This window comes from Bolinopsis microptera, chromosome 9 (genome assembly GCF_026151205.1).
Source record: "Bolinopsis microptera isolate Bmic1 chromosome 9, MBARI_Bmic_1.0, whole genome shotgun sequence".
NCBI lineage: Eukaryota > Metazoa > Ctenophora > Tentaculata > Lobata > Bolinopsidae > Bolinopsis > Bolinopsis microptera.
This window is the reverse complement of record NC_087080.1, coordinates 13,882,734-13,903,182: the sequence shown is the minus strand read 5'-3', so window position 1 is coordinate 13,903,182 and position 20,449 is coordinate 13,882,734. Positions and strand designations below refer to the sequence as shown.

The window sequence follows — 20,449 nt, the reverse complement described above, 5'->3', positions numbered from 1 at the left end:
CACTAGATTAGAGTCCGACTAAATAAGAATCCCGTTCTATAGGTATATAAGACTTATAGTTTTCAAAGGGTGCGGTGAAAATAATTTCGTAGGCCCTTAAACATGAAACGACTCCTCCAGATCTGCAGTCTTACTCTTAACCTTAAATTGGACATATACTAACTAGCTGAAGTAGCTCTGATACGTCGGATTAGAACCTGTAAGACTGGCCTCCAGCTCGCTATTTTTGAGATTGAAGCAAATCGAGGATGTTCAAAGGGTGCAGGTTGTTCAACTCGACAAAATACCGGTGGAAAATATTTCGTAGGCCTTAAAATGACTCCTCCAGATGCAGTCTTAACCTTAAATTGGACATAACTCAAATTCAATAGCTGAAGTTCTGATACGTCCGATTAAAACCTGTAACTGTAAGACTGGCCTCCAACCATGGCCATTTTTGAGATTCAAGCAAATCGAGGATGTTCAAAGGGTACAGGTTGTTCAATTCGACAAAATATCGGTGGAAAATATTTCGTAGGCCCTAATATAAACATAAAATGACTCCTCCAGATTCAGTCTTAACCTTCAACTTGCATTAGGAATAACTTTGCTCTAACCAGAGCCCTTTCGCTTGCAGTAGTGCTGCAGCGCGACCGGGACCGCAGTACGTGTATACACATAGCTATGCCTATGTGAATGAATAACTTACTATAGTATAGTGAACTTGAAGCTACCTGGCACGCCAATCCCTTGCTTTGCATTGCGCGGCGCTCTTTTGAAGCTTCTGAGTGCAGAGAGGAGCGAGCAATAAACTAGCAAGTTGAAGTAGCAAGCTAGGTACTGGTAATACCTTATCGGACCTGATTTGGACGGACATTACTTGAACGCTGGAGGCCCTAGCGTTCATCTTAATGTCCGTTCAAATAAAGTCCGTTCAATTAATGTCCGTCCAAGTTAAAGTCCGTTGAAATTTTTTTAAAAATTTTTCCATTTCGAACTTTTTGTCCAGAATATGACAACTTTGAGAACTTTATTGTGCCGTAAGTTAACGACGGAAAGGTTCTCCTTGGTCTGCCGGAGGCACAGAAAACTACTAGTATAACTATATGATGTTTTCAAGGGTCACTTGGCGGAAAAAAGTCAACGAAATTATGGCACTCAACAACAAAGTTCATGAACTAGTCCCCGCCAACATGACAAACTTGCTCCAGCCTCTAGATATCACGGTAAATCGTGTTGCCAAGGACGGGGGGGGGGCCAATGGCATAAAATGGCATAAAATGGCATAAAATGGAGACTTTTTCTATGGAGAAAATGGAAAAACCCATGAGTAATTCTCCATTTTCTCCATTTTATGCCATGAATTTTGTCTTCGAAATTTCATCTTTAACACCATTTAACACCTAAATTGGACATCCTAACATGTTTATTTACGCTTACTAGGGGCGTAACAAGCTTATGAAAGCTCATAGTAGGCTACTAGATGCTTATACTAGGTTAGTAGAGGCACACTTCAGGCAAACTCATAATTACTCAAGCCTAGTGTAAAGTTATTTCTACAGGCTACAGTAGGAGTGAGTAATAGGGGAGAGTAATAGGCACTGAGAAGTGAGACCTACATCCTCGAAAGTCGAAACAAGCTCGCACTGCAAAGGGGAGGCCTGCCTTCCGAGATCGCATTACCAGGGGGAAGCCTCGAGTCCAAATTTGTGTATCGAGGGGTAGGTGTAGACTTCGATAAACCGAAAAACCAAAAAAATATTTTCGGCTAATAATGAAGAGGGTAGCATGAAACGTGGAGAAAAGTGATTTTTAGAAAAACTTTGAAAAATTTTGACTTAGAGAATTTTCGGCCCGAGTCATTCTCGATACGTACCTCTCGTATCGAGAGCTCCCGATTCCGAGCTCGTGTTGCAAAGGGGAGGCCTGCCTTCCGAGATCGCATTACCAGGGGGAAGCCTCGAGTCCAAAATTGTGTACCGAGGGGTAATTTTCTAAGTCAAAATTGTTCAAAGATTTTCTGAAAAACACTTTTCTCCACGTTTTATGCTACCTTCTTCATTATTTGCCGAAAATATTTTTTCGGTTTTTCGAAGTCCACACCTTCCCCTCGATACACAATTTTGGACTCGAGGTAATGCGATCTTGGAAGGCAGGCCTCCCCTTTGCAACACGAGCTCGGAATCGGGAGCTCTCGATACGGGAGGTACGTATCGAAAATGACTCGGACCGAACATTTTCTAAGTCAACATTTTTCAAAGTTTTTCTTAAAACCACTTTTCTCCATGTTTCATGATACCCTGTTCATTATTGGCCGAAAATATCTTTTTTTTTAAATAATTTTTCTCGAAATTCTAAATTTTACAGGTTTCAATGGCATAAAATGGCATAAAATGGCATAAAATGGAGACTATTTCTATGGAGAAAATGGAAAAACCCATGAGTATTTCTCCATTTTCTCCATTTATGCCATTGGCCCCCCCCCCCCCAAGGACATTGTCCGACGGTGTTATAGTCCATATTACTCGGGGGCGGTAATGAAACAATGCTAGGAAAGCTCCACGTGATGTTAAGGTTAACCTTAGTCCTTAAGTTGTCTAAGATAAAACCACTTCACGCCGAATGGCTTGTAAAAGTTAACAGTAACACTGAAATGCAGGACCGGGGTTACTGGGCCGCGCTCAGCCTGTCATTCCGCCAAATCTTAATGAACATAATAGCCTGGGGTCCTCAGGTAAGACCGGGGTAGTTTGATTTTTTAAAAAGGTTTCCATAAAGCTAGAAATCACTGATGTTTTAAGCATGGACTATTTCATGCACGAAAACCCATTTGAATCTTGATGAAGATGATATGTGATATTAGACACTGATCATGTACAAATATTTTAACATTTTTACTGCTTAATGACTGCTTTTCTTACTTACTGTAAGTGTATAAAAAATGGATTTAAAAATCATTTGCTGAAATTTAAAAAACGTTGAAAAAAATATTGAACAAAATTCGGATTTTTGATGGTTTTGAATGCCTTCGAGCGTTCATATTAATGTCCGTTCATAATTGTGTCCGTTCATGTAATGTCCGTCCAAATAAGGTCCGATAAGGTAGCTGAAGTAGTTATGATACGTCAGATTAGAACCTGTAAGAGTAAGACCATTTTTGAGGTTCAAGCAAGTTGAGGATGTTCAAAGGTTGCAAATTTTCAACTCGACAAAATATTTTTCTAAAAGGGCCCCCAGCATGCAGTTCATGAATTTATGTAATTTTGACCTGCATGATACTGAATTAATCACATCACATGAAATAAAGTTAAAACAATCCCCTGGCGAGTCGCCAGTGGCGACTTATCGGCGAAAAATTGTTTCGATCGAAGTGACATATAAATATTGGCGCATTGCATATTGATATAATTATATTGAGTTTGACCATATAAGGAAGCTGGTCTAATTTCTCGTTAGGGCCGGGTTAGGGTTTTACTTTTAGCATATATGCTTCAGTTGGGGATTGGGCTGGGTTAGGATTAGGGTAAAACTTAAGGGTCAGAGTAGAGGGTTCCGGTTAGGGTTTTGGATTAACGGCTGATACTCGTAAAATATTTGTTTCAAATACAAGACCGTTTCAAATATGAAATACAAGACCGTCGACGATCGTCCAATTCGCGGCGCGCGTCTTTGGTCTTCCTAGGTTATAAACCTACAATGTTTTTGATAGCTCATGACATCCCTCTTATTCCCTCTACCCGACTGACGACTCTAAACTCTTAAGGCCAAGAAAATACCAAGAAAAACAGCTATATTATTATATAAGTTTGAAGTTAACTGTGTAATAAATCTGATCAAAATAAAGAGACAACCCAACCATGTTATTACTGTGTCATCAATAAATCTGATCAAAATAAAGCCAGACAACCCAAATCCGACTATGTTTTATAGTGCATTCATTTTTAACTTGTAAATGAAATGATGCAGATGTCAGGATCATCATTCGTAACTTTTTAATGTCAGTCAGGAGTATATTTCAAGACACGACATCATCAGCAATAAAAATACGATCAACATTTTCTAGAGATATACAGTTTTCATAGATCGACCTCGAAAGAACTGAATATTGTATCAGCTCATTTGCATGCCATGACAGCTATGATATTGATACTTAAAATCACACAATGTTTATAGAAAATGAATTGTAAATTGTCAGATTTATTTTAGAATCAAATTGAAAATGAAATAGGCGCTCTACAAGATTATCTGATATCTAAAAATATATTTGCCGAAAGACGGCGACGACCTGGTCACGTAAAATTCAATAAATTAATAAACTTTCCAGAATTTCATTTAAACGACACTGCCATGCCTGTGTGTTGTATGTACACAAAAATATTTATTGTTAACCCTGAAAGAAGTGAGACTATTGTGCCGAAACCCGAAAATATAAAGAGAATATTATTTTACATGATAGAGAGAAGGAAAATGCCTACAAAAGGAAAATGCCTATAATAGTAAATAACCTCGACATAAATAGCCAGAGTGATGGTAAACAAGTGCTTATTGCTACAGTGACGTCAAATTCAAAATTAGCTAATAATCGAACATTGCTTTACTGTAATACAGAGCAACAAAAACGGTAAGTGACTAATCCCTCTTAACTCTAAAGTCACTGTTGTTGACAGAACAAGAACATTCATATAAACCTCTTCAATCAGTCTTGGTGCTACATTAGTGTAAGTTAGAACCCTCGACTTTTAGCAATGACCCAGTCACAGTATCAATATTTAATATCATAGCAGTATACATTAAATTGTCATCTTAAAAATCCGTAAATTGATCTGATGCAGACGAAGCTTGTGCTACACAAAAAATATAAAATTGACCATGTTAAAATGTCATCACGATAACATGATCACACGTGGAGTGGACACACCTGCAAAACGGTTTTACTCTGGTATAAAAACTGATTATACATTCTTTATAACGTCATAAAAAGCATGAACAACACGCCTCATCTAACGAAGTAATCAAGCCATGCATAATTAGAACTTTTAGAACCTAACAAGTTCTCTTCTTACTCGCTGCGTTTATTTTACTCACGCACGAGCTGGAAACAGATCTCTGTAGATGAAATTCTATTTTCTACCGTCCAATAGGGGTCCCTAAACTTGATCCTCAGACGTTGTTGCTTCCGGTGCGGCTGGCTCTACGACGACAGCAGGTTCCGCAACTACTGGTTCCGCAGCTGCGGGTGTCTCCGCGGGTGCAGGTTCAGCGACCGCAAGTTCTGGAGCAGATGCCTCTACGGTGATGGCTGTGTCCGCCGGAGCGGGGGGAGGGGGTAGATCCTCTTTCTCTGGTTCAGCGCTGTGGGACATTCGTTTTACCACGTGATTGAGGGCGGGTGTATGCAGCGGGGGGTCATGTGATTACTTGTCTTTATGTCATCATACCTCAGATTATCATAAACCATTCAACTCAAAATCAATCAATCAAATATTGAAATCAACGTAGCTTATAGAGTCTCATTTATTTGCAGCTCTTTGATTGGATATATCAATTGATCATCTCGCATGCCTCATTCTTGTTCATACAAATGTCCAGAATTAGGACTCGCTGAAATTGCGAAAATCAGCATTCAACTCGAGTGAATCATGTTTTGTTAATAATTGGTAATCAGTTTTAATCAATCAGAAAAGAGTTGCAATTTGGTTTGTAATCTGAAAAATGTAAAGATTGGTAATTGTTAGATCGATCATAAGCAGCAACAATTGAATTAAAAACATCAGTTACTTCGGAAAATAACCTTTAAAACGAGGAATTTAATACCGTAATATTTTGCGACATTTTAGATGTCCAATTATCGAATAATACGTAATGCCGTTTTAAAGAAATACCCTCATCTCTTGACATGGAGTGAGGCCTGCTCGAAAACAGAAAAGGTACTGATTAAAACTTGAAGCACATTCTAGATTAAATTATAAATTCGAATCGACGCTTGTTTGAACATTTTTAATCGATCTATTGGAAACTTTTCGAGTTATATGGCCAAATGGTGCCAAGAGTCAGATGTAATTTTCAAAATTTTAACATTCTAAAAGTATCTGAGAAAATTTGATGAATTTTAATTGCCCATTGTATGTGTTAATCAAACTGGCCGGAGAAATAGTAGGCAAATTATTCTATTGAAGTAACTGATGTTCGTGAGTACTGAGAGTCAACAGAAGTACAGAATAGCGGACAGCATTTTGAGCTATTTTGAGAAGGATAAGTCTAATAGGGCGCCTGTGACGTGATCACGTGACCCTTTTCTTGAACAGCGGCTAAACAGATATCTTGAAATTATTCTGTTGAACTAATCTAACATAATACAAAAATATCAATCTATAATAGATGTTATATTGAATACTGGATAATGGTTTCAATTTGATGGTATCCAGCGCTAAACCTGATCAATAAATTACATTTTATTTACAGCATCGAAGCTTTTTATTAAACATCGAAGCTTTTTAGTAAACGTAAAAAAATTACAAATTATAAATATCGGCATGCAGTTTATCTAAGATTTCATTCGCACATTCATCTGCAAAAAGGGAAAAAGCACCGCCAAAAAGCGACTTCATAGCGATTAGCACATCATAGCATTCTACTGGCACTGCCAAAGCAACACTCATGTCATATTAACCTTTCCGCATTAGGGTTCTTTATAACGTCTATATCATCGTATAAGTTCTTTGGATCCTCAGCACCTTCATCAATCTTTCCAGACATTTCTAGATCTTTTTCCTGAGCTTGGGGGCTGTATGTACCCTCAGTTTTACCTGGGATATAGAACATTTGATTATTATTATTTCATTAACTTATCATTTGTTTATTAACAAATACTAGTGAGGTCTAAACCTCAAACATTGATAGATAAAACCGACATCAGAAACTAGTTCAGCTCACAAGCGGTTCACGTTGTTTCATATCTTCATGATAACAAGAGACTTGATGAAAAGCAAAAGTAGATACGATCATTACCGTTGGTGGTGCCGTTGCCAGCTCCGCTTCGTCTCTTCTTTACGATGATAATGGTAGCCACCACTCCCAGTACCACAGCCACCACCACCACCACTACTATTATAGTTGTAGTGTCGTTGTTATCCTTCACTGGTTCTGGTGGAGTTACTGAAATGGGAGAAATCGTTTATTATATCATTTTATAAAGGGTCATTGTTTGTAGGTAGCTTAGAAGCTAATTAGAGTTGGGTTGTAATAATTTTATAATACATACAATTTGAAATCCTCAGAACCTTGGCAAACAATAGCTGAATCGCTCAAGGAAGTTAGCTTAGTAGGAGGACCAGATAAACCAAATAATGGACATTTCCAATAAATGGACACATTACACAAGCATTTGATTAACTTTCGCAAGATGCAAGAGTTCGGTTTAGATTCTCATACGAGATTATAAGTACGAACAATTAAATATTCTGGATACACTCTTAAGTGCTACTTAAATTGAGTTAAATAATAATAACGCACATTTTCTTAATCCGAGAATATGATAATAATAGACTCGACTGACTCTACCGCATACTGCAGGACAGTTGGAAAACTGAGTTGGAACTAAAAGACCGTCATGGAAAAGCTTTCAGCGCATGCACATCTATATACTAGAAGTTTGTCGCATACTTACCTTTAATATTGTTCTATAGAGCAGATGTCAGATCAGGGGTTGGTATTATGAAGAGAGGATTCTGTAAAACTTGAGGAACTGGGCTGAAGTAACTGGCTACACTCGCTAGCTGGGTACATATGATGTGCTCTGATTATGGAGCGGTGAAACTTGCAGTCTCCATGTGCAGTATTGTAGGACTCGATATGGTCCCAAGTTTACTAGTTACAACATCTGTCTATGTTTGGGAAATACGATGGATGCAGTGATAGAAGTGAGACAGGCTCTGAAACCATGCAGATAAGTATAATGTTCCACTACGGAGACATGACCCACAAACTAGGCAAATATGCAAAGCAGCTATGCAAATATGAAAAAGAGAGTCAGCAAGAGTGTACGAATGGCCGTCTAAATTCAAATAAAGTCTACGTCATCACCAATAAGGCACTCTATTACTCTGAAGAAATGAAAGTAGGACAAGGTAAAAAACCAGCAATATTAGTTGTGATCTATTGTATAATGAAGTATTTCAGCGAAGGAAACAAGACAAAAACCCGCCAAACGTTTCTTTCAGAAATTTCATTCACCAAAAGAACTGTATGCAGAAGTAAAACATGCATGAAAGATATTAATTCTCAGAACTTGAACTAAAAGAAGAAAAGAGATCGTGCATTTCTTACCGACCAACTGGTACTCCTGGTATTTGAACAATAAAACGTATCTTTTCGTGATTCTGCTGCTCTCAAAATGAGCTGTTTTTAAAGCTACAAAGTTTATAGATGCAATTATCATACTCTGTAATTTCAAGTATTAAATCTATATGATTTATGAACAATGCCACCTGAGTAACTACAGGGCGTTTCAAAAGTCTTGCAAGGATGTACTTTTTGAATAACTTTTTATACATTTGTCTAAACTTCATTCTGTAAAAAGTTACCGGTAGTTCTAAAGTTTAATGGTGACTTCTGAATTCATGAAATGGATAAATCGTTACTATAAAGTACATCCTTGTATTGCAAGACTTTTGAAAGTCATTCAGCAATATCTCTTAGGGACACAAATCTATCAAAATGTGAGGCTATTTGACGTTATTTGAGGTTATTCGAGGTTATTTGAGGTTATTTGAGGTATGGCAGACCCCAGTTCCTCCAGTTGATCAGAATACCCGTCCCTTCACAACATCACAACCTGAACTAACCACGTTATACAACAAGGAGACCCAGAATTCATGTTCATACGTTTGTGCACCAGATAGCTTGTAGAACTACGGACGATGTCGTGCAAATTTCACTATCAGCTATCTGGTCTAATCTTTGATGTACATTGTACATATTAAAGTATTAAGTAGTGAATTCAGGGCCACCTTGTAATCTGTATTTTACCGAATATGAGTTTCATTCCGAGACTTTTAAGCTCACTTATCATTATCGATTAATAGCACTATTAAGTGCTGAAATTGAAAATAAATGTCTGTATTATCGACGTAAAAAAAATCTAGAATTCATACCTATTTCCACGTCACAATTGTCGCCCTGCCAACCTTCATTACAGCTACAATAGTAGTACCATCTGTCTCCTTCTCCACAAGCCAGTTCCTCTTTCGTCTCTTTTGCTGCTTCACAGTCTGTTATTGAATCCAATTCTGTGCACGTGCCGTTTTCGGTGCACGTGTGGCCGGATGTGCAAAACGCTTGTCGGGTACAAGTTTCGCCGACGGTGTATGGCACGTTGGTACAAGCACACGTAGCTGAAATCAACGAGATGTGTTGGCATTTAGATCAGGGTGAGTAGCAAAATGATAAATAGTAAAGTCTGATAAAGGTTCCGGCCATAAGTAAAATCTAGACACTAACACCAGAGGCGTTAAAGAAAGTTAAACACAAACATCTCAGTTAAAATACGTAAGCATTGTTAAAACCAAATTAAAACTTAATAAAGTACTTAATTCTGTTATTAATTTGTTCTTTTACCTGAGTAGTCAGCCGGCTCAATACTACACTCTCCATTATTCAGACACGGATTACTATTTCCCTCACAGGGATCTTCAGGGTTCAAGCTACTAATACACTGCGTTGTGTCAGCGTTGTTGTTCACATTGCCGTCAGTTATTTGCATGATATCCATACCGTTAACCGTTATCTTACTGATGCAGCCCTTGTATCTTGAGTCTTGGAGTGTTACTGAACCATCCACTGAGTCAATACCTCCCAGTGATGCCTGAAGAAATTTAAATCATAGTCTAGCTTTAGAACTTTTTTCTTGTGGCTTTATCTCGGTATTCATCAGTACCATTATAAATTTTCTAATATCTGGTCAATAGAACGTTACACTGTACAATTACATACAGGCTGAATTTCCAATAAAAAACTAAGTCTAAAGGGAGATTACAAAATACATATCGCGTGTAAAGTAAACCTGCACGCACAATTAGGAATAAAATATTTTCACATACCGTAACTTCAGCAGACAAGTCTGTTTTTGTCAGAGCGCAAGACATAACAACATCTCCACCAATCTTCACATCGGCGCCATCAAGAGTCATAGTTATTGTGCTCCCTTCAATTATTACCTCAGTATCCCCCACTTTGTAAGAAGTTCCTGCACAATTTAAGTCTTTAAGTGGATTGATTGTACGACTGTTTGGAGTAAGTATGCAACGGAAATACAACATAGGAAACCGATCAGAAAAACCCGGGTCGTTTGGTTAAATGTGCTACTGAACTAAAAATGTTACTTATAGCTGAGTTTAATGTGTCACTGATAGCTGAATTAAATGTATAATGTACTGAAACTGAACTGAATATGTCAGTGATGAAGAATAAAAGGTACAAATTTTACCTCCAGCTGCTTTGAGAACTATGTTACAGTCACCAACTTTTATGTTAGCCATCTCACCAATCTCTTCGGTAGATTTATCAAAATCTGAAAGTTAACAAATTTTAGCAAATCTTAGCACGAACATAACCTGACTGTTACAGAAAATTTCATTAATTAATCGATCAATTCCTTTGGAGAAGAATTTCAGCGAACTTTGTCGTGAATTATAGAAATCATATTTACTAAAGTTAGTAATAGATTCATCTATTATTTGCATCAAATGATTAAATCTAGCGTTGAAATATGAATGAATAACGACCAGTATCCAATTAAAGAAACATGCTTCTGGATAAGTTTATTAGTTTCAGCTATCTTACCGATTGACAAAGTTTGATCTCCTTCAATTATCGGCACAGTGGTGGCACCAAAAATAAAGTCACTGGTGTATCCGTTAAACGAAACACCACCATTGAAGGTACCGCAGTCAAACCCTGTGAATCCTGAGATAATCGGTACTCGTTATGATTAGTGATTAGGGTGGTTTTTCAGCACAATTTAACACATCTTTAATGTTTTGGCATTCCTATTTCCCAACAACTGTCTACATTCGGAATGTAACACTTAGACAGCAGTTCCGTTAATTACTTATTTCGACAAAAATTATAGAAATTCACTCCTGACTGATCAAGATGAGTCAATACTTAATGAACGAAACTAAGCCATACCCGCGGGACATGAACATGTTATTTGACCAGAGGCAGAGTCACAAGTTCCGCTATTTCCACATGTGAAAGTATCACAATCAAACACTGATGCTACTGCTTTGTCTGAAATATGTAAAGTTTTGGTCAGTGGTTTCGTAGTATTTTATTTGAAAAAGAGTACCAGTTTAAGGGATAAATATATCAATGATGGGATAAATCTAACAATAGTATAGCGTAACTTACTGGCACTAATACTTGAGATATCTTCGAAAGTCTTCTTATCTCCGTCAATCGATATAACTCCGAAGTATCCTACAAATGAGTGGTAGAAAATTCTAGATGTTCCAAATGAGCAGCTGGCATCATTCCAAGCACATCCAGTCCCACCCATCGCCAATAATTTTATGAAACTCACAGTAAGGTCAGTGGAAACACTCATATCAGCTACGTCTAACTGCAGTTTATTACCACTATTAACATGAATCTTGGCTGTTACAGAGGTACCGTCTAAAGTTAATCCCTCTATTTTTACAGATTCTTTATCGATTACATTAAGCGTAAGAGTGCTTTCATCAGACTTGAGCAGAAGGACTTTATGTTCTTTTCCATCCATTTCTACCACCTGTAATAAAGTGTCATCATGCCTTGTGCAGCTCCATTAGATCAGACAGCCCCAGTTATGAGTTTAATATCATTCGTGAGCATTAAAATAATATCATCCACATTCCACAAGAACACGGCTTTTAACAGTACTTATGAAATGATCTGTGTCCTAAAACGGGCACACAAATCACAAATGGCCCTACTAAACGATGGCTAACTTCTATAGCTATAGCATGGAAAACATGTGTTCGATTCCATGCCCGCGCGCTAATGCGCGGACTTCTTTACGAGCTCTACTTTGTTGTTTTCATATGTGAAACAGTTAGCGCGTTACGTATAAATTCAAGCTGAACGATTAAACCAGAAGGACTTTCTACAAAACTGTACCAAATAAAATGGTCGAAAATCAAGTGTTTCAAGTAAAAATAACATAGAAATAGAAATTTCTTGAAACCTTTCAGATAGTAAGATAATTATGATATAATAATACCTTCGCTTCTTTGGGCTACGCGTGATAATTCCCGACAGCTTGCTGGAGGGAATTTGCGGCCCGAAGAACCGAAGGTATTATTTGTTATAACTGTTGACGGAATTCCGCTCGGAACATGTGTAATGTGATACGTGCGCATGATACAATATAGTGTCTAATATATAGTGCGCCACTGTTATTTGTTATGAAACTTCCCGCCAGCCAGTCTGAGGTAACTCGCTTCTGTGCTGATAATACGGTTGCTTCTCTTGCGGGAAAAATATGCTAAGTATCAGCTCTCAGTGTCCACGAGTTTTAGTGCATATAATTCCCGGAAATACAGGGTGGGCCAAAAGTCAGTACCCATACGTTGGCCTTTATAGCTCAGTCTCTGAGTGCCCAATTTAAATACTTCTTTCTGGTATCAGGTATGACTTAGTACCACCACTGGTTCGAGGAATTTGTCAACTCGAAAAATATTCGCGTTCATTTTTTTCAAATGGAGGTTCATTTTCACATTTATTTGATCGTTTGGATAGTCGGATCAAGCTAAATGTTATTGAATTGTGTTTGGCCATTCGAATTACGTTTGTCCTGAAAGAATTAGAACTGTAGCTTCTCAGATGACCGAGATATGAAGCGTAACGAGTTTATTCATTACGTGTGATCAGGTGATTGGTTTACCTAATCACGTGATAAGGTGCCCCCGTTAACTACCCCGTTAAACATTATGGGAATTGTTAAGGGTGCCCAATTAAGGTGTCGTGTCACGGTGTCACATAATCACCCAGTCAATATTGTTAACGAGATACAGAAAATGCTTGATAACTTCGTCATTTCTAATCCGTTTTGCCTCATGTTTTCAGATCATATGCAACATTTGATAATCTACCGTCTCTGAAAAAATTAGGCGTTCAGCATGTTCAGAGAAAACAATATAGGTGTTTTAATATTGAATGGGCGTGTTCTAAAATATTCGAATTTTCAAATTTCGACGACGGAATCCTCGAACCAGTAAGTACAGTATGCCATCTGCAAAGCAACAGCTCTCAAATATAAAACACGGCGGAGCTATTAAGGCCAACGTATGGGTACTGACTTTTAGCCCACCCTGTAGTTATAATAGAAATAATCTGTGCGAGTTTGGGCGAAATTCTATGTGCCAAACTTGAGATATTTTTTTAAACACAAGAAAATATAACCACCAATTTGGAGATATGTTTTGTGTTTGAAGTGATATCTCAAGTTTGGCACATGGAAATTCGCCCAAACTCGCACAGATTGTTCCTATTGTAGTTATTTTACTATCTGGAAAGTTTAAAGAAAATTGATCAACACAATCCCAAGATAAATGCCTTGGTACCAAATATTGTAACTTGGTACAGTTTGGTACAGAAAGTCCAACTCGATTAAATTCTATCGGTCAGATCTCGAAATATCAGCCTTGGTACCAATTATTGTACCGATTTGAAGATTTTTTCTTGTGTTGAAGTGATGTCTCAATTTTGGCACATATGAATTCGCCCAAACTTGCACAGATTATACGTCTTATTACTATATATAGTCTTATTACTATATAGAGTATATAACTTAAACTTCCCAGATAGTTATATATATATATATAACTATCTGGAAAGTTTAAGAAAATTCTATCTCGAGATAATCGACTTTCGTCAAATATTGTACCATGGTATAGTTTGGTACAGGAAGTCCAACTCCGATTAAAAGACATCCGTGACAAATGTAAAGGCTAGATGTGTCCTGATAAGCGTCAGTCAATATTCTCGAACAATTACTACAAAATTTCCTTATACTTGCAAAACTTTGGGTAAAAAATTGGGATCTTAGCTCTTGAACGAAGTCAACGTTTAAGGAGATAACATCTAAATTCCAGTATTAATAACAGTAAATTCTGCTTCTTTCTGAAATTATACATTTTTGGCCATTCCATTCGTTCAATGAGCCAGGGGTGACATCTCTTCTCTTCTAGAAGGCTCGAATTATCTCCTCAGAGTGATGTCCTCTGTTTTTAAGCAATAGGCATAGTTAACCTAGCATACAAGAGCCAAAAGAGACATCGTCTAATTAAAAAAATCACTGCTCTCTAAGGTAAAGCAGTCGTTTAGCTATAAATAGATCCTTATTAGGCAACTGTAAGTATTTGTAGGCAGAAAGGTGTGATCATGCAATGGAGTGATCGTGTAATCAAGTTTTATGTGTTTTAAAGCAGGTATCAAATTCGCGGTGACCTAACAAATTATTGAAAAAAATCTAACTTATCAATGCCATTCATTGAAACGGAAATGTTGCATTGCTACACACCACTGAATAAATAATTGACGAACCGTTAATAAAGCAATATACATCGCCCCAACTCCGCTAGCAGTAACAACGCCAAACTCTACTGAATTTACATTCGTATCTATTATTTCGATACCTTTCTCTCCAACTCTGAAAATATAAGGTTTGGAAACTTTGGAATCACTGTGCTTAAAAACAGTTATATTTTGGAATCACTGTGGAAGTATCAATATACTGTAACTTACACTATAATCTAACTTATATAAGTATAACTATAACTATAACTTAACTTATATTATATGTGTATAATAATATGTATCTTATCACAATCAATAAATAAATACCATGTTGAGGTGGTTAAGGTGTTAAGTAATATATTATGAATATATCGAACATAATATATTCAAATATAACTGCAACTATCAATTGATATTGAAATGATGACAAGCAATCGTGGTTGGGCCTTATATTGGTAACCACGACATGGCCAGCTATATACCAGGAGTACGGGGCCAGGGCAAGGTTGATTACCTTACAAGACATATTTATAACGTACGAAATGTGGCGGTTTTCCGAAAATTTCGCCATATTTTCGGACCGCCAAAATTTCGGTCGTCGTAATAGAATCCGTCGCATTATCTTTTAGCTTATTTCAATGACTGTGCCTTCACTGCTTTATTTTGTTTCTAAAAAGTAATATCAAGTAAAATAAATAAATAAATTCTGGCATCTTGGGACAAATTATCACCACACCAATGACGAATTGAATGTCAAGCAATACAGTTTAAATTTGCATTAAAATACATGTACAAGGATACAAGGATACATGTATGTGCTAACATGAAAGTCTTACAGTCTTAATACAGACTAAGTTTGAACATGATTTTACCGAATTTCAGAAATTTCCTTACTGCTTACTGTCACAAAAAATGATGAAAAATACCCTTATTTTCTGTGACGTCCGAAATTTGACGGTTTTTGTTCAATTTCGCCATATTTTCGGACCGCCAAAATTTCGGTCGTCGCAAATTAGGCCGCCATAAATATGTCTTGTAAGGTAAACAAAACCAGTACTTGACAGTCACCTTCATAATACCGCTCAAGCTGGCATGCCAACGACCCGTTATTATTTTTGTCACTGAAAAGTCATTATGCCTAATACGGAGTGAGTGTATGTGCCGATTTGACACATGATGACTTAGCACTGAGTTTGGGTACATCGTGCACTTTATTTGTAGTTCAAACCACAGGTGCAATAGTGCTTGCTACAGGTATTCTGTATATTATAGTACACTAGCAGGAACCCGTATAACCCTAAAATGGTGTCAAAACTCAAGAGACTAAAATAATTATTACCTATTTAATTCGCGTTTTTGACAGCACTTGGGGGTCCAAATTTTGGGGTCTAAAACTCCTATTTCTTGGCCAATTTTTTATTTTTTCATGCTGATTTGGAGGCCATTAAAACATTTGACCCAGTCAAAAACGTTTCAATTGTATATCTTTTACGGTTTTTGCGGAAAGTCGCGTTAAAGTTGATGCCGTGGTGTCAGTAAAATGGTACGGATCCATCCATATATATCGTCTCGCTTTATATATAGTAAGATGTGAATGTTATGTGAGAACCGCCTAGGTTTTATACGTATAAGGGGGGCGCAATTTTCCTGAATTTTAGGACCTTTCACTGAAAAAACGCCTTGTTTGTGTATTTCCCTGTCGACACGAAAAAAATATTTGGGGTACCCTTTTTTGCTTCAGGGGGGCGCAAAAAGCTGTACGTACCCGACCTTTTTTTTTTTTTTTTTTTAGGGACACAAAAAATTTTAGGGGGGCACTTTTCGTCACTGAGCGGGGGGGGCGCCAACAGGCAAAGTTACGCCACTGGTTATATTCATAAGTAAATCCCACAAAAACAACTGAGTTTAAAGAAAACTAACTGAAAGGTTACCAACCCAACATGGAACTGAGTTTAAAGAAAACTAACTGAAAGGTTACCAACCCAACATGGAAATTGTTAGCAAATTCGCAGCTGTCCCCATTAAAATCATCAGTACAGGTACACGCATGTTTAGTGAAGTCCGTTCGGTCAGTCATAACACGGCTACATGTTGCATCGTTTTTACAGGGATCTGGGAGGCAGGGGTCTCTGAAATGTAATAAAAATCACAAGTTGCTGTTGCCTGTTTACAAAACTTAAATATAAGACAATACATATTGATAACTTTACGAAGAGTGATTGGAAGTTAGATGAAATAAAATTTTACTAAGACTCGTTATTTCCAACATTCAACATTATCCAGTAACATGAGTATCATTTTTAAAATCACCACCAACTATTAGTCTTAACTTACGAGGTGAATTCAGCACATGTATCTCCTTGTGTTCCCAATGGACAGTCACACTCCAATTCAAGCTCTTTAACAGAACACTTGCCCCCATATGAACAGTAATCATCAGGACAAGTAACCTCCTCACAGACGTTCAAATCATCTTCTTTCTAAAATTATATAGTAAATTGAGTGAAATTGTTGGTTCAAATTTGAAAACAGCAGCCACACCTTCACAGTGTAGTCTGCTTAAAAAGTACCATCCAGTCATTCAGTGTGCTGTGTAGTTTTGTTGCGTTCTGATTATTGAGTTCTCTTATCTCATATCTTATCGCTACAATTCAGCTACAACTTAGCTGCTAGTACTGTGTGAAGTGTGTTTAGTGCTAAACAACTGTCAGTATATTATGGAAAATGTGGACTCTACAATGTGGTTAGGTGGCTATATGGACATATTGTATGCTTCTAATGATCTTAGTCTTTGGGTCGAGGAAGGGATGAAAACAATAATCTATGATGAAGATAGTTATATTACATTAGAGAAGTGCCAGAAACCAAGCACGTACGTTTTAATGAAGAACCTTTTTGATGGTACAATAGAAGCTTTACTTCCTATGAGCGACAAGAAAGATAAATTAATTGAAAAGTGAAATGATTAGTTCTCAACAAATCAGTTATTCCGTTACAAGGGAAACTTTTGGACATGAAGAATAAAGAGCTAAATTCAGTTTAGAGAACTGTTAAAACCGCTGTAGATAACACTGTACAAGCTGAGATTCAGTCCAGTTGGGAAAACTATGTCTGCTAAAAAACAAGAGCTGTCAAAGTGTCATTTGGAAACTCTAGCAGTCTTTATCAGATATTGATCAAAGCTAAAGAACACAAACTGTCTCAGCGATATAAAGCTGTGTTTATTTCACTTTATCGGACTACTAAAGAGCATGCAATACATAAACAGTTGGTTCTTGATTTGAAGAGGAAAGTCAAGGAAGATCGGAATAAACGTTATCTTATCAGAAGTGGCAGAATATGTGAGATGAGTGTGGTATAATCATATGATAATGATAATGATAATATAATGATGAACTGCCCACTGCGAGCTCTTCACTTGTGACGTCACATGCGCGTCTACTAAAACATTCTCGCGCGATACATTTTGATGACGAGTTATTTCCTTCTGTTTGTCACAATTTCGGCCGCGCGCTGCACAACATTACCCGAAACCGCGCATCAAGTTATGAATTAATTCATATCGTTTAATAAATTAAAGATAACAGCTAATGAATAAAATAGTCTAAACGCTTTTCAGGTTCAAATTATACTAAAATTCGAGTAAAATGTTGATTGTTTTGTGTCCCATTGAAAATACTATTTTGAAATTTAAAATTATTGTAACTTTCTCACTGCTGAGCGGTGTTTAGCCTTTTGTTCCGCCATACCTCTATTTTTAATGTTGAATGTGTTTATAATTTTTGACAACTAAAGGCTTACTACCGAGGTCTTTAGGTAATAATTAACAAATACTGAATATCGAAGAGTTTATTTTTTATATTACTTTTCGACCCGCCAATAATCGTTTAAAAAATAAAACTGTTTATATATTATAAGGAATTTTGACCATTATATATTAACGTGGGTCATCGCCATTTTAAAAGTGTTTTAAATTGTAAATTAAAGTTACCTGGTTTAAAATTTTTTTGACATTCAAATGGTTCGATGGATCTCAATTTTAAATGCTTATTTTTCTTTCACATTTCAAGGTTTCAGGCAATTTCGGCAAGTAAATATGAAGAAAAGCCTCACATATAATGCATTTTAATACATTACAATTTTTATAATCAAAATCTTTTTATAATAATATCATAAGAAATCACTAACCATTTCTAAAAATTTTCTCAGTATACATTTAAAAAATTTACAAACAATAGATTTTCGCGCGCAAACATTTAAAGGTATTTTATGGTCGCATTTGGAAATATTTTTACCCAAAAATACTGTTCGATAAAATTTATTAGCATTTTCAGTGAGAAGAAAGTTTTGAATTTAACAAGAGTAGCACATTTTGGTGGTGAAAACACTCTGACAATTGTCGTGTGCAGTGCGCGCGGTAAAGGCATAACAGATCGAGCGCTACCATTAGCATAGCATTTCATTACACAAATGTGAGAAACCATGTTCTAGTTCCGATAACCTTTCTGTTTTGTTCGTAATTTACTTTTGTCTCCCGTAATGTTATTTAAAGTAGCTATCTAACCATGTAATTTAACAGGTCTCATCAATGTTTAATTTGATACAGCAGTTTTTTCATGGGATCTTGTTATCCTAACTATTTTGTTTTCCTACTCGTTTTTTACTTTCTTATTGGTTTTCCGATTTGGAACTGCACAATTGTAAACTGACCACTTAACTCATCATCCAATGGAAGTGTAAACACATTTACCCACTACGGATAATTAATTTATGGTTCAAACATATTTATGGTTTATGCACTATTTAACGTGTCCTAAGGGTACTCATTTTAGATAACAGTCATTTCAGTACCTCCGCCAAAAAAAATTTGTGTTTAATATCTTGCTTGATATAACATGCCTTTTTATCGCTCTACCCTTTATTATTTTCCTGAACTATTAATTCCGAACTATATATTTCAGCTTGTAAAGAGGATGTTATTGCCACGTTAAGGGGCCTGTAATAATTAACTAATTATTAGTGATATTTTAGATTAGACAATAATAATATATTATAACTTTACTATCACCACAAGAAGCTGACATGTTTATAGATCCAGACTATGCTTAGAAAGAGTTGCCAAGATCACCCCCAAAGATCTTCTAATCAAAGATGCTCTCACAGGAATGCAGATGGTTTGTCTAGCGAGACTTAATTTGGATTATAACATATACAAGCTTTTCACATGATTTTGATTGGTACAATTATAGATAAGCGTAAATATAATGACAATCAAATTCAGCTGAAACGAAATGAATGAGAAAGAACGCCCTGTTCACCGAAACAACATTAATGAACTTGTCAACTATGCAGGTAACTGTGCTATTTTTACTATTTATTGACAATCTCTCAATTGAACAAAAAATTCAATTTAACAATTATTTAAATGTCAATTGGGAGTCCTATGACTTAATGCACCTATTTAGAAGGTGAATAAATTATTGTTTGTGGTTTTTGATACAGCCTACTAAAGGAATGTTTTTAAATGACACTAAAATGACGAGTCTGACACTTGACAGTGAAGTGATATGACTAGTAAGTAGAAAGTTTTGCACCAGCAATGTTAACTGCTTTTGTTAGGAAAATCCTCTGCGCTTAGGAAAAACGCTTATCTTTGTCATCAGAACGGTCAGAATCATTGAAGGCAGGACCTTTGCCAGATTCTCGAGTATTAACTAAGCCCACTAAGATTTATATCTGCAACAGGAACAATTCGTGGTTAGAATCTAGATGATTGGTAAATGCTGATATGACATAAAAAAGTTAGTAGCTCTTATGTTGAGTGCGGTGTGGCAGTCACAACAGCTCCATAGTAGCACCTCCAATAGTATATTTGTTTTGACCCTTATATGAACGTAAATAAATGCTTAAACTA

The 20,449-nt window shown here is 36.6% G+C and overlaps 1 protein-coding gene across 2 annotated transcripts in view; it reads right to left on the bottom strand.

The window, feature by feature from the left end:
• Positions 1 to 3,772: 3,772 nt before the first annotated feature.
• Positions 3,773 to 20,449, bottom strand: part of LOC134820566 (fibropellin-1-like) — a 42,647-nt gene continuing 25,970 nt past the window's right edge. Inside the window, exons 9-21 of one of the 2 annotated variants that reach the window (XM_063831020.1) lie at positions 16,870 to 17,015; positions 16,518 to 16,664; positions 14,563 to 14,668; positions 11,389 to 11,767; positions 11,167 to 11,268; positions 10,819 to 10,941; positions 10,463 to 10,546; positions 10,077 to 10,222; positions 9,595 to 9,841; positions 9,132 to 9,371; positions 6,988 to 7,134; positions 6,650 to 6,785; positions 3,773 to 5,580 (exon numbers count right to left, since the gene is read on the bottom strand). In XM_063831020.1, coding sequence (XP_063687090.1) covers positions 5,571 to 5,580; positions 6,650 to 6,785; positions 6,988 to 7,134; positions 9,132 to 9,371; positions 9,595 to 9,841; positions 10,077 to 10,222; positions 10,463 to 10,546; positions 10,819 to 10,941; positions 11,167 to 11,268; positions 11,389 to 11,767; positions 14,563 to 14,668; positions 16,518 to 16,664; positions 16,870 to 17,015 — 2,013 coding nt within the window. In that variant the 3' untranslated portion in view covers positions 3,773 to 5,570. The remainder of the gene's footprint in view (positions 5,581 to 6,649; positions 6,786 to 6,987; positions 7,135 to 9,131; positions 9,372 to 9,594; positions 9,842 to 10,076; positions 10,223 to 10,462; positions 10,547 to 10,818; positions 10,942 to 11,166; positions 11,269 to 11,388; positions 11,768 to 14,562; positions 14,669 to 16,517; positions 16,665 to 16,869; positions 17,016 to 20,449) is intronic. The other variant, XM_063831019.1, reaches the window with a different exon arrangement.